The sequence below is a fragment of the Giraffa tippelskirchi genome, chromosome 1 (genome assembly GCF_054371585.1).
Source record: "Giraffa tippelskirchi isolate mGirTip1 chromosome 1, T2T-mGirTip1v1.2.pri, whole genome shotgun sequence".
Classification (NCBI taxonomy): domain Eukaryota; kingdom Metazoa; phylum Chordata; class Mammalia; order Artiodactyla; family Giraffidae; genus Giraffa; species Giraffa tippelskirchi.
Window position 1 is genome coordinate 84,007,474 of NC_137275.1, and position 15,032 is coordinate 84,022,505.

General features: G+C 44.1%; 1 protein-coding gene across 7 annotated transcripts in view; it reads right to left on the reverse strand.

The window, feature by feature from the left end:
• Window positions 1–11,331: 11,331 nt before the first annotated feature.
• TSPAN5 (tetraspanin 5) overlaps window positions 11,332–15,032 on the reverse strand; it is a 179,680-nt gene continuing 175,979 nt past the window's right edge. For all 7 annotated transcript variants that reach the window (XM_081596332.1, XM_081596343.1, XM_081596322.1 and 4 more), the window contains one exon: window positions 11,332–13,469. In XM_081596332.1, the coding sequence (XP_081452458.1) occupies window positions 13,404–13,469 (66 nt within the window). In that variant the 3' untranslated portion in view covers window positions 11,332–13,403. The remainder of the gene's footprint in view (window positions 13,470–15,032) is intronic.

Here is a 15,032-nt window from a genome sequence, read left to right on the forward strand (position 1 = left end):
ACATGGAAAATCTGGATGAATCTGCACACTCACACTAATCCAGTTAACTGACTTTCCTTGTATAATGGGGAGAGCTGGCAACCAGCCATTCTGTGTTCCAGAAGGGCAGCGTGTGACTGTGACCCTGTGCCTCTGGACAGAGCATGCATCTCCAGCTTGTTCAAGTCCCCCCACCTGGCCCAGCTCCCCTCAACACCACAGCCCCTGGAAGCCCATGTGGCTTGACCCTGTGGAAACCTCATGTGCCATCTGTCTACTTCCAGAGCAGGAGTAAGGGGTGGGGATTTTTAGAGAGAGAAAACCAGTGCCAAGGGAAAGGCCTTGTCAAACACAGGTCCAGATACTTGACCCAAGAGCGTTTTTATGACCTGTGCAAACTTGCATTGTTTTTAGCACCTCAGAAAAAAGACGACGTTCTGAAGACCAGTGACAGCTGCAGTCTGTCAAGTGTCAGGAATATGGAGACCTAGACAGCTGTTAGCCGTGCCCACACGTGTACCCACGCCATCCTGCTGACAGGAGGGTGCTGGTGCTGACCTCCTGTGCTCTCACATGGCTAGCAGCACCAAGAGGGGACTGCAAGAATTTAGAACATCCTTTCTCAGCTGGATCAGGAATGCAGCCCTTCTCCTGAGGCCCAAAGTACCCTTGCCACCCCCTTTGCCCCATGATTAAGGGGCTCTTATGGAATGGGGGACCCACTAGCCAAGCAATTACTCTCTGTTCTTGGAGAAGCGGACAATTTGAATAACCTGCCAAACTCCCGGGGTAACCTGATCAACCACAATTTCCTGTGGGTTCAATCCCTGAGTCAGGAAGATCCCCCAGAGGAGGGCACAACAACCCACTCCAGTATTCTTACCTGGAGAATCCCCATGGACAGAGGCGCCTGGTGGGCTGCAATCCATAGGGTCACAGAGAGTCGGACACGACTGAAGCAACTTAGCAAGAGTTCAACCCTTCAGAAATAAGTCTCTTCGTTGAAAAAGGCACATACAATTCAAAGTTTCAATCCACTCTCAGCCAAAACACCCATGAAGAGAAACAGCCTGCTGCTAAATGTTTCACTGGCATCACGCACAAAAGGACAGCATGTTCCCCGTTTCCCCTGGAGTTGAGGAGTCCAGAGCCAGGTAAGTCTCCATGCCTCTGACCACCAGGAGTCACGCAGATCAGGAGCTGAAGTGCGGCACTAGCACACAAATGGTTGTCAAACCTTGTAAAACTTCTCTAGAGGCAACTAGCCCAGAATCAAAAAATGCCACGGCTCCCCACCTCCCTGCCATGATTGAATATAATATCAATATTGAATGTGAAAATAACATCAAACAAAACAAGACACAAACAAAACTGCCTTCAGTTTCTGAGAAGATGAGGAAGAACATGGAAAAGGAACAGGAAGAAAAATCAATCTGGACTCAAAGTCAGCGACAGGAACAGTGGACCTAAGCAAAGGCTGATGTTGGTAGAACCGATAAATAATATAGATTCCTTGGTGGCTCAGACGGTAAAGAATCTGCCTGCAATGAGGGAGACCTGGGTTCGATCCCTGAGTTGGGAAGATCCCCTGGAGAAGGGAATGGCAACCCACTCCAGTATTCTTGCCTGGACAATCCCATGGACAGAGGAGCCTAGCGGCCTACAGTCCATGGGGTCGCAAAGAGTAGGACACGACTGAGTGCCTAAGCACAGCACAGCAGATGCAAACTATTATATATATAATAACTGAATCACTTTGCTGTATACCTGAAACTAACACAACATTGTAAATCAACTATACTCCAATAAAATAAATTTTAAAAAAATACAAAGACATAAAAGAAAAAGACATTTTGTTTTGGGGCCAGATATGGCAGGTGATTTACCCAACATCCAGCTACCCTTTCTGCCCAATTTACAGAACCCCAATTTTGTTCAGAGGGACAATGTACCAAGCTTAAAACACTCCAGTTCCCCGGCTTTCCAAGTGGGCATTACCCTTCTATAGAAGTTCATGGGGAGGGTATCCCTTAGTGAATTAGGCAAAGACCTGCTAGAAGACCTTTGGCCCTTCACCTTTTTTTTCTTTCTTTTCCCTTCCTCAAACCTTGACATGGGTCCCAGAAGTACAGCAACCCTCTTGCAACCATGAGGTACAATCACAAGAATGCAAGCCTCCACATTAACGACAGTGGAGCAGAAAGGTGTGAAGAGCCTAGATCCCTGGTAGCACTAATGAACCAAAAGACCAGCTACATACCAAGGCACCTCAGACAATGCAGGAGACACACTTGCATGTTTCAACCCCTAGAGCAAGGTTTTCTGTTACTTGGACCGGGATGAAATCTTGATTCACATGGCTAGTCACTAAAGCATCAAGACCTTCCTAGAACAACTTTTGTGCTTACTGGCCATGGCCACAGAACTCAGAAAGTGGATTGAAACAGTGGGGGCTACACACTCTAACCCTCAAAGTTCAGAAAATCCCCAAACAGCCTGATTTGCTGACTTAGCAGCCTGCCTCACTACACAGCGATTTACTGAGCACGTACTGTGTTGCACTCTGGATATATTAGATAAATATGGGCCACTGAGGGAGGAGAAGAGGGACATTGACCTGACTATCATAGTAAAGCAAGCAAGGATGCTAACTGCTGTATAAATAGAATCATGGGGTTCTGTAGAGATGACTCAGCTCTGGGGCTCCTGCAGCAGAAGGCACCCGTGAAAGCAAAGAAGAAGCAAGAGACAGGGAAGGAAATATAGAGCAGAGCAGACAGAAGAGGGCCTTAGACATTTTAACTTGTTATTACATAGTGGAAAACTAAAGTTTAAACAGAAGATTGGCAGATTGCTTTATGTTTTGATCTAGAACCAGAACTATTGCTAATGGAAGACAAAGACGAATAGAGATTTGCAGGTAATTGTGCTGCGTCCCCAGTGTTGGGAGACAATTCTTCATGGGTGTCACATTTCTATACTTCTGTGAAGAGCTTTCGTCTCAATCTCTTCGAGAACATTCATGTAGCATACTTGTGTGAGAGAGAGACAGTGCCTCCCGCTGGAGGCAGGGGCAGATTTTTATACCGTGTGGAATAATAGACTTTGCCCCCTGGGAAAAGTTGGTCAGGATTGCTTGCAGACCCCTTATAAATTTGGGGGACTCCTGGAACTTCCGTGGCAGTCCAGTAGTTAGGACTTAGTGCTTTCACTGTGGTAGGCCCAGGTTCAATCTCTGGTTGGAGAACTAAGATCCTGCAAGATGTGTGACATGGCCAAAACAAAAGGCGGGGGGTGGGGGGGGGGGCAGGTTCCTGAGCTCTGTGGACAGGGTACTCTCTACCCAGAAACAAAGATCTGTTTATCCTCCTTTGACTTGCTCAAAGCCACAACCTGGTCTGGATGCTAGAGACAGAGGTTCCCAATTCCATGGAAAAGAGATGTCATCAAGTAAGTTCGAACGTGGTGAGTTCTCCCAGAGAGGATGCTGCAAGACTGCATCTTGGTGGGCTTAACAGAGTTCTGAGGGGACCTCCCTGAGAAAGCTGATTTAAGTGAGGCCTGGGGGAGAAGAGCAGGTCGACCCTTTTCATCTTTGCAATGTCTCCGTGACGAAGGCATGATTATCTCCATCTTATGAGGCAGGCACTGAGGACTGAAGAGAAAAGGCCAACCCACACTGTCATCAGTGGCCAAAGCTCTGGGTCCAACCAGCACACACTGTCTGTGACTTTCTTATTTTGCTACACATGAACTAAAGCAACTTAAAGAGCTTTTCCACCGAGTACAGACTATAAGATATCCATCAGGCTCAGCAAGTAAGCAGCTTCCTAGGGTCTCCATAGAGACTGAGTCATTAAGGCACATGTTCCACTGTCCAGTTCAACTCCAGTTCTTTCCACGACAGAGTCAATAAAAGAATCAACATCTCCTCCAAGCTTTGCTCTGCCCTGCGGTGGAAGGAATGAGCCATGCCTTACTCTTTGTTCTTGTTTTAATACCTCCTGCTCTCCCCTTCTCTTGCTCTAGAATTCAGTATTAATAGAATGTTTGATATACATAAGGCTCAAAATGTGCACTCAGCTTGAGAAACAGCAGGACATGAAATTGCCCCTGAGAAAGATGCCCGGCCTCTACCAGGAAGAGAACATTTACATCACCAGAGATGCAGAATCAATGCCAAAATGGACCTATATAGACACACCTACTAAGATGACCTTCCCTGAGTTCCCCTCTCCTTAGTTGCTGGTCACTGGCCCCCAACACACTGCCCCAGCCCAGGCCCCTCTGTCTTGTGATCCCCACAAATTATTGTTCTTTGTGTAACAAGGTATTTAAGCTTTTGATCCTAATAACTCCTGGTCTTCATTTTCCTTTTGAAGACTCCCATATACATGTAAAACAATAAATTTGTATGCTTTTTTTCTTGTTAAAAAAAAAAATGTGTGCCGAGAGTCCCCCTTACCAATTATTCTAGGAAGCAGACTACTGAAAGCATCAGCAGAAATTAAATTAGAATGTGAAGCCAGAGTCCTGAGCCGACCTTTCCTAAAATGGCCTGACAGACGGTTGAGAGTCGTTCTGTCATCCAAGCTTTCACACTCCAGGCACGTGACAGGGGAGGGCATGCAGCTCTGCACTAGACACCTTGTGGAGTTAAGCATCTCCATCGCAACAGGTCTGGGTTGCAGTGTAACTGGCATTCTAATTCATAAGGTAAACAAAAATGTTAATCTGGAGCAGAAGACATTAGTTTTTCCTCTATTTGGGTACAAATCTTGACTAAAACAATTTTCACTTTAAAATTTAAATGTCTATGGTAAAGTATTCATTTGGTGCCACAAATGAGACGCTTTTAAATCCTTTGATCTAGTCATTCCATGCTATTAGGACTCAGTGTTAGTCACTTAGTTGTGTCCTGCTCTTTGCAACCCCATGGACTGTAGTCCGCCAGGCTCCTCGGTCCATGGGATTCTCTAGGCAAGAATACTGGAATGGGTTGCCATGCCCTCCTCCAGGGGATCTTCCCAATCCAGGGATCAAACCCTGGTCCCCCACATTGCAGGCAGATTCTTTACCATCTGAGCCACCAGGGTATCTATGTGCAATGTATAAGAAAGTTCACTGTAAAGTTATTTAATTGGGAAGAGTCTAAATTTCTAATAGTGAGAGGTTGATTAATTCAATTATAGTTTATCTGCATCAGGAGTTCTCAAACTTTTTGGTCTCAGGATCCCTTTAAATGGCTTAAGCCTCTGAAGAGTTTTTGTGTATGTGGGTTATTTCCATGAATATTTACTATATTAGAAATTAAAAGGGAGAAATAGTTAAACACATAAATACACACACATTCCATTAGCTGTCAGAGTGATATCATATCATCATGAGGTCTCTGAAAAATGCCACTGTAGACTCAGAAAAATGGTACCAAAAAGGGAAGTGATGTCCTATCATATTATGAAAGAATTTTGAGCTTGTGGACTTGAGAGGGTCTTAGGAAGCTCCCAAATTCTCTTCACCACGTCTTGTGGACCCTTGATCAATACAATAGACTAGTATATAGAGTATAGTAAACTTAAAATGCTATTGTATAAAATATTCACTCACATCGAAATTGCTGTTTTTTAAAAAGTAGGCTAAAGAACAGTATAAACAGTTTTATACAATTTAAAACAAACATGAAAGTAATGGAAAGACACACACAGGAACAGCTCTAGATGGTGTATACCAGCATAGGCCTCTAGGTGGTGATAATACAGGTTATTTCTTTTTCTGTTTTCTTGTGTTGTCTGCATTGTTTTGTAATCAAAATAAAATGTGTTTAACAAAGATATGCATATTGCCCATGTATAATCACCCTTTATTTTCCTACCCAGACCTGAAAATTTCAGCTTAGTAAAGATTGAGGGCAGGAGGAGAAGGGGACGGCAGAGGATAAGGTGGTTGGATGGCATCACCGACTCAATGGACATGAGTGTGGGTTAACTCCGGGAGTTGGTGATGGACAGGGAGGCCTGGCATGCTGCAGTCCATGGGGTCACAAAGAGTCGGACTGAGCGACTGAACTGAACTGAACTTTTAGGAAAGATCTCAACCAGCAATATCAATAGGATGGTAATTTTGCACAGCTCTACATAAGGCCTACCTCTAGGCTGTCCTTGCCTCTCCAAGTGTGTTCTGCAGATGACATCCACGTCCCCGGGAGCCTGCAGAGCCTCAGATTCTCTAGTTCCATTCCAGACCAGCTAAATCAGACCCAGATAATTTATTTTTACTTTTTTTGCTGTTGTTATTTTTTTGGTCACATCACACAGTTTGTGGGATGTCAGTTACCCAACCAGGGACTGAACCCAGGCCATGGCAGTGAAAGCCCAGAATCCTATCCACTAGGCCACCAGAGAACTCCCAAATCCAGATACTTTAGACCCAAGTAAATTAAGACCCAGGTGATTTATGTGTATAAAGTTTGAGACACCCCGGTGGCATGTTCGAACTACCTGGAAGCTTTAAAACAGGGATGGGGAGGGCCTGCACAAGGGTTTGTTTAAAGGTCTTGGGTGATCCTAACGGGTAGCTAGAGCTGAGAACTACCATGGAACACACAAACTGCAACCTCTGCCTGCTTCAGGGCAATGTCCCCTACTGCCACACGGCAAGCTCCACGCCAGCCCCCAGATCATAGAAATTTCAGAGGGGTGGTGGAACTAGATGGAGGAAAAAGGTAGATTTCAGAACAGGGATAAAATATGGCATTTCCTATGACCTGCAGAGCTCTAAGGCTGTTTGACTTGCCAGTTTGTAAAGTTATGGGTCACTTCTTTAGAAGGCACAGGGTGTTACAAAAAACTCATTATTGCCTTCCACAAAATGCTTCGATAGACAAGTCTGATTTTTTAAACAGATTTTTTTATTCTGAATCAGATGGCAGGGGGGTTGTAACTGCAGACACTGTCCAGCTTTACCCAAAATTCTACTTTGCATCAGTTACCTCCTCATTCAAATCCATCTCCACAATTACCTACCCAAGTCACTCAGCAAGTTTTTGAGTGCCCAGCAAGGGCCAGAGACTGGCCACAATTCCTGGACTCTCCGTACCTGAACTTCTCATGGCTTATCCATGCTTCTCCCCTCTTCTGGAAGCTCCAGGGCCTCCCCATATCCCTAGCAGCACTCACCTCCTCATTCCTGCCCTGGAGTCTCTTCTTGCGCTCTCCCTCAGGGGCCCAGGTCAGGCCTCTCTTCTTCTGCTGGGCCTGCTTCCATTAGCCTGTGTTCATCCCATCTCAGCAGCACCACCTCAGTAAGCTCTTGGTGAAGTCTGTATTTTCCACAAGTATGGTTTTATTCTTTCAGTTTACATTTCCTCAAAAATGCATGCAGAGTGCTTACAGCAAAGTGCCTGGAACACAGTAAACTTTCAGTGAATGTCACCTCTTACTTCAAGGCTTGGAATAGCGCACACACCTGGTAGCTGGCTTGCAGCAGGGGTTGGTGAATTAGTGGGCTGATTCGGTCACAAAGTAACAAGACTAAAGAAAGCACTGTCGTGGACATCAACCATTTTATTTATAAGACTTTAATCCCTCTCACAAGTTGCATTTAAGATGGTTTACTTCAAAGAAATACATACAGCAGTGTGACTACTTTTAATCATCATGTAATAAAACATTGCTTATGTCTTAAATGTCCCACAAAACACATCAAAGCTATTTTCAAAGAGCTTAAAGCAGATACAGAGAGAAGTCCCAAGTCAGATATGTCCATTCAAATAATAAGAGCCACATACATATTCTATACATTTCCATCCTGAAAGCCAGCAATAGGTGTTCAGACTCTACTAGTTTCCTAGAAACTACTGAAGCAAAATGCCACAAAGTAGATGGCTTAAACCATGAAGATTTATTGTCTCATAACTCTGGAGGCTAAAAGTCCAAAGTCGAGGTATTGGCATGACTGGTTCCTTCTGCAGGCTCTGGGGAAGAATCAATTTTGTGCCTCTCTCCTGGTTTCTCGTGACTTGTCACCCATCTTTGGCATTCCTTGCCTTACAGATGCATCGCCCAATCCCCACCTTCATATTCACATGGCATTCTCCTGTATGCATCTGTGTCCAAATTTCCCATTTATATAAAGACATTAACCTACTGGAATAGGAACCCACCCAGTATGATCTTATCTTCATTACATCTCCAACATCGTATTTCCAAATGAAGATCACACTCAGAGGTCCTGAAGGTTAGGGCTTCACATGAATTTTTAGAAGACACGGTTCAATCTGTAACAAACTCCTAAAATACAAGGTACAGTCGGGAACACTCCACCAGACTTCACAGCCCTTAAAACCAAGGTTGCAGGTTCTCAGATCAAAGTGAACTCCACGTGGTGATCCACAGGGGTGCTTTCAGAGGAAATATTCATACAAAGAATGTCTAATCCTTGTTTCAGGAGTGTTGTTTGTTTTGAAGAGGAACTGAGATGCAGGTCAGGACCCTGGGGGCCACAGAAACCTCCTGAGTGCCAGTGGGGGGTAGAGGAAAGTATAAAAGTTCAGCACACCTCTCCTCCTTGGTAGGCATTCCGACAAAGGCAGGGCCTCCTGCCCGCAGATTAGCATTTTCAGACCATCACCTCCCCATCTATAAACTCTCTGAGCCGAGGCAGCAGGGCAGGGCCCAGCTTCACCCTGTACACATTGCCGCAGTGCCCCGGAAAATTTCCGCAGCAATATCAGGACTTAGATGGTGAAGGGAGCTTAACACCTGCTCCCTGACTTTCCAAAATAAGCTCTGTCATTTTCACGAATGTCAAAGGAATAAAAACACCTACCCACTCTCAGCAAGCAACATATGGCTGTACACCCTCAAGTTCCTCCAAAGAGCTAGTGCCTCTGAATAGACTGCGGTCACTCTTCCAACGTGTCAGGAGTGCTTTTACATGATCGCCACTAGAGGGCAGGCTATTAAAACGTTCCTTTCAAACTAGAGGTTCCGCAAAAGCAAAAGCTAACACAAGCTGACGAGCTGCACATTTAAAAGGCAGCTTTCTAGCTGGCCCTCTCGCACATGAACTGCAACTACACAGTCAATGAAGAGCAACAGCATGCAAACCGCTACCTTGTTTGTATGCTACCGTTTTCTTTTTGGAGTATCTTTACAGTGTAAAGCCCAGGCACTAACCTGTTCTTCCTTCAGCTTTTCTACTGTTGGGAGTTCCTGGAAGTGAACGGGTAAATAGCGTCGGCCAGGACAGGTCCTGAGGAGTTTGGTTTGGGTTAAAGGAAATCCGGATGGACTCACTCGGGCATCCCTCCCCTTGGAGGCCAAACTTACACAAGAACTTCTCCGCATGAAAATCCCCCAAAGGAAGCTGTATTCAATTCCTTAACTAAGTCTTGAAAACTATAATGTTATAAACTCTTTTGCTGCAAACTCTTCCAAAAAGAAAGCCTCAAGTCTACAGATGGCTTTGGTCCCTGAACAGTCTGGCTTCCCTTCTCTGATCCCTACCGCAAACCAGATACACCTGCCTTGTCTGTTGTCACGCCTAGACTTTATCATGTCACCACTGGCCAAGATAGAGTATTTCCAAACACTGCATTTTCCTTCTCATTCAAAGCTTAGGCTTCCTCCTCCTTAGAGGGCATCACAAAGAAACAGCCCCCTGGCCTCCCTTGAGAGAGCTGGCCACCAACCCTGTTGGCCAGTGTTTATGGAGAGGTTCCCAGTCCTTCCTTGGAGGTCTCCACAGGATCTCCCTAGAGGAGAAGGGCTTCGTGGAATAAATGACAAAAGAGCCGGGGAGGGCCTTGCCAGGTCCCTGGGCTCGGGGTTCTCATTGTTCAGCTCACCAGCTTCCCAGGGCTCCAGTCCAAGCCAGCCGGAAACAGGAAACTGCAGAATTAGTGCATCCCTGCCTGCTCTCCCCCCACCCCGACCCCCACCGACACACACACAGGACATGGAGGAGGAAACAGGCTGCATAAGAAGAAAAAGCCAAGCAACACTTTTCAGCACCCCCTTGAGAAAAGGGTGGCGGGGACCTGGAGCAGGAAGAAAGCTGAAAGAGAAGGAGAGGTTTATTCTTTGTGAGGAAAAAAAAGGAGAAAGAACAAGGAAAGGCACTTCTTTTTCAAGTGCTTCATGACATGAAATTCTACTTTTGAATTCCTGCATTCATTAAAAAAATCTGTATTAGATATTTGTAAATCACAGAAGGGAATGATATGTGTGGGCAACTGGTCAAACAAGAGAGATAAAGACAAATCCAATAATCACCCTCCAACGTCTATCTACCAAACTTGGAAGAAACTTCCTGTAAGTTCTAAGCTTTGTAGACAAAGCATCTTTTTTACTTCTGAGCTGTGACATTTCTCCCTTGTTGGCCCAGAGTTTGCTCTGAACCAAGAGGTCCAATTACCTCACATGTACACATAATCTCTACAGCACAGCTAAGAAAACTCAAGAAATATGAATTGGTTATATCCAGTTACCCCTGATAAATTTCCTTATAGCCATAACAACAAAATAACATTGTCTCAAATATCCAGAGACGTGAGCTACACTGTTTCTCAAACAAGTACTGGAACACAGTGTCAAGGTCTGAGAATACTGTATGAACCTTCAAATTTTATTTTCTTTTGATCTTTGAAAAAAGTCTTTAGTAGTTGGCAAGACAGAAGCCTTCTGCAGAGATAGTTCACAATGAAAGGACATTTATCAATACGCTGGTATTTTAATCTTAAACACTCAGGTGGGTTTTTAAGAATCCTGCTCTAAGGGACTGCTAGAAATTATTTCCCCATAAAAAGTTTGTGAATATTATTAAGATTTATCTAGGTCTATGGGTCCTAAATCTTATTGTGTGTTAAATTTTCATGGGAGCTTCTTAAAAAAAATACAAGCTCTGACTCCCACTCCAGGATTGCTAGGGGCAAAGCCTGATCTGTATTCTGCATGGTCCCCAGGTGATGATTGCAGACAGATTTCCTACATCCTCAATTCTGCCCCATCTCTCATTAGTCTGTGTCCAGCAGCACAAAGGACCTTTTCTTCCCCAGACACAAAATGTTCCCTCTCTCTCTTGTCCCTCTGAGAGAACCTCGTCAGAGGGGTGCCTTGACAAGTGTCTTTCCCAGACACGGAGCAACAGTTCACCTGGAAACTTGTCAAAAATGCACGTTCTCAAGCTCCACCCAAGACCCACTAAATGAGAAATTCTGGGGATGTGGCAAACCCAGTAATCTGTGTGCTAACAAGCTTTCCAGGAGATTCCAATGCATGCTAACGTCTGATCACCACTGAATTAGAGAATTTCACAACCACAAGAGAGAATGAAGACAGATAGAACTCCATGTAAGGTAGAACCAAGTTTATTAATGACAGCCTTTATTACAACCACTCTCAAGTGTAAAAAAAAAAAAAAAAAGGGTGATTAATTAAAATTTAGAACTCGGACTTGCTGTTTGGCCTTTTACTGGATGTGCCAAAGGGTGGGAAGCTGGCCTGATTCTGAATCAACTGGTCAGGTGGCGTTCACTGGAGAATGAATGAGGTAACAAACAAGAGTGCCAAACAGAGGCTCAAGTCTTCTCCAGGTTGGAATGACAATCAATATGGAATGACAACAGTGGTGGGGACAGAGGTGAAATAAAATAATCTCACAGCCAGAATATGGAATGAACATCTCTTAACTACACAGAGACACAAAGACACACATGCAGAGTCATACACACCTTAACTCTGGAGGCTAGATTTTCAAAGAATTTTTGTCCTTTCTCTGAGCAGACGGACACGTTCATCAGCCACGGCGATGCAACATGGGGCCGAAATGGAAAACCTTGCTAAGTTTCCACAAGCTATGCTAGCTGGCTGCCCGGTTCTATGTAGACAAATGTGTCATCACTGTGAAACATGCCTGTGGTTTTCCCACAGACTAATATCTGCTCCCCGGGGTAGGTGACATCCTGGTAGACACCAGTTAGGATTAAACTCTGGGGGCAAAACTCGTCCCCCACTACCTGGAGTGGGGACAGGGCAGGCGGCAGTTTCCACAAGTGTTTCCCACCGATCACAGAACTCTTGGCCAATCAGCACTTCCCCTTGAGACGTTTGTGCTTTGTTACCATCCTCTTGGTGAGTCGGTACTGAGGACAGAAGCAGCTCTGGTCTTGCACTCTGGTTTCGTTTTTGTTGTTGTTTCATAAAAACAAACTAAAACCAGAAGAAAAAACCATCAGCAGCTTTTGACTCCGTCAACACCATTTCAGAACTGGGTTTAATTCCATTCCAAGAGAAAGGGGGAGCCTGCAGAAGAGGCCATGACAATCGATCGACATGGTTCTGGGACTGAGTCCACAGATGCACCTGTGAAGCCCAGCTGGTCCCTTCCCAGACGGGGAGGACACACCACTCAAGGCTGCGGACCCACGAAATAAATGCTGACAGAAGAACGTTAATAAAGGCTTGTAGGAAAGACGGCATGAAAAGGAGCTGGTGGATTCAGATTCACAGGTCATACAGAGAGATTACATAAAAAATTAATATTCGAGCTGAGTAAAAAAAAATCTAAAATTTAAGAGAAACTGTATCATAGCTTTCACTTCTGGAAGACAAAAAAAAGGGGGGGGCATAACAAAACAAAACCCCAGAGTATTCCAGAGTTTCCAGAAAACCCAATAACTAATTTGGTGGGCTGCAGTATTCACTACCTCTTCGTTAACCTCATTTTCTCCTTGGATTTCATTGATAAATAAAGCTCAGGCCTACTTACAGAAAAGATCTGTCCTGCTAGAATTCAGCATCATGAAATGTTTCAAAGCCCCTGCTCAGCACACAAGCAATACACAACTTCTATGAGAACACACTCCAGGAGAGACCAGATGAGTCCACCCAAGCTCCTTGTCGAATGCAGTCACAAAATGGGAACCCAAAGGCGAGCTGTTCTCTTCCTGGGACGATGGTTAACAGTTCCTTGAAACGTATAGCGAAGGGATGCTGAAAACACACCCCTCTCAGGTAAGGGGCTGAGTTTCAGAAACGACACACTTCCTCAGGCCGTAGCACAGAAGACAGCCTTCCCATCACTGAAGCAGGGACAAGACTCTTCCACAAACTCAGTACATCTGGCTCCCCCTCCCCCCCCCCTTTTTTTCATTTGGTAAGTGTCCAACCTTCCAGAAATTCATGGCTACAGTAGAGATTCATGGCGCAAAGACTTTCATACTGGTTATTTTTTAATTCTGTCAGTGAGCAGCATTTCCCAGTTTTACTTCCCCCCCAAAAACTAAGTTCTTGGCAGCTCCATCAGTTGGGATTGCGGGATGCCTCTGAGATCAGAGTCTGTGCAGCATGGGTATCAGGTGGGTGCACTGGAGGGTCAGGAAAGCTGGGTCTGTCCAGTGTCTGGAAGTGGCTGTGGCAGGTGCTCTACCAGCTAGCCCTGACAGCCTCGATATCACTCACCAGGTTCTGGGCCAGGCAGATCCCGAAGATCTGAGAAAGGGAGGAAAGGTGTCAAATGGCGGAAGGTGTAGACTTTTTCTTTTGGCTACTGAATCCCATTTTTTAAAAACTCTTTGATTTTCAAAATTGAGATAGAATTCACATCCCACAGAATTCATCCTTTTAAAGTGTATAATGTAGTGATTCTCAGTACATTCATGAGAATGTGCGACCATCACCACACTATCTGAATCCAGAACATTTTCATTATCCCCCAAAAAAAATTCTGTACCCCGGGACCCACCCTCCCCCTCATCCTGGCAGTCCTAGAAATCACTAAGCTATTTTCCGTCTCTCTGGATTTGCTTATTTTGGACATATAAATAGAATCATATAATATATGGCCTTTGTGCTGGTCTGCTTTCATGGAGTGAAATGTCTTCAAAGTGCATCCATGTTGCAACGGTAGTTTGATTCTTTTGATGGCTGAATAATACTCCATTATATGGATAAACTTCATTTTGTTTATCCATTCATCAGATGATGGGTATGTGGATGGTTTCCACTTTTTGGCTATTGCAAATAATGCTGCTATGAACATAGATGTACAAGTTTTTGGGTAAACATGCTTTCAGTACTTTGGGGCACATACCTAGGAGCAGAATTGCTGAGTCATATGGTGACTCTAATTTTCTCATTAACTAGCAAATTGTTTTCCAAAGATACTGTGTCCATTTCATTCCCTTAAGTGATGTTTGAGGGTTCCAATTTCTCTACATCCTAACAGTTCTTATTAATGTCTGTCTTTATTATAGCCAACCTAGTTATGTGTGAAGTGGTATCTCATTGTGGTTGTGAATTCCTCTAATAATTAATGATGTCATTACAAAGAGCTAAATGTGTATGTTCTTCAGAGTAATATCTATTCAAATCCTTTGCTCACCTTTAAATTGGGTTTGTCTTTTTTTATTGTTGAGTTGTTCTTTATATATTCCACACACAGGACCCTTATCAGATGTACTGATATGCAAATTTTTTCTCCCATTTTTGTGGGCTTTCTTTTCACTTTCTTAACTGTGTCATTTTCAGCACAAAAGTTTTTAATTTTGATGAAGTCCCATTTATCCACTCTTTGGTTGCTTGTGCTTTTAGCATCATATCCAAGAAAACACTCTAATTCCAGATCACAAAGATTTGTACCTATACTTTCTTCTAAAACTTTTATAGCTTTACCTTTTACATTTAGGTATTTGATCAGTTCTGAGTTAATTTTTATATGTGATTAGGGACCCAAATGCAGTCTTTTGTATACAGATAAACAGTTAGCCCAGCACCATTTGCTGAAAAGACCATTCTTTCTCCATTGAATGGTCTTGGTTCCCTGGTCAAAAAAAGTCAGCTGACCATAGACTAGAGGCTTTCTTTGAACTTTCAGTTCCATTCCACTAAACTATATGTCCAACCATATGCCAGTATACACTATGTTGATTACTGTAGCTTTGTCCTAAGTTTTGAATTGGGAAGTATGAATTCTCAAACCTTGTGCATTTTAAAGTGTGTTTTGTTATTCTGGGTCCCTTGAATTTCCATATGAATTGTAGGATCAGCTTGTCC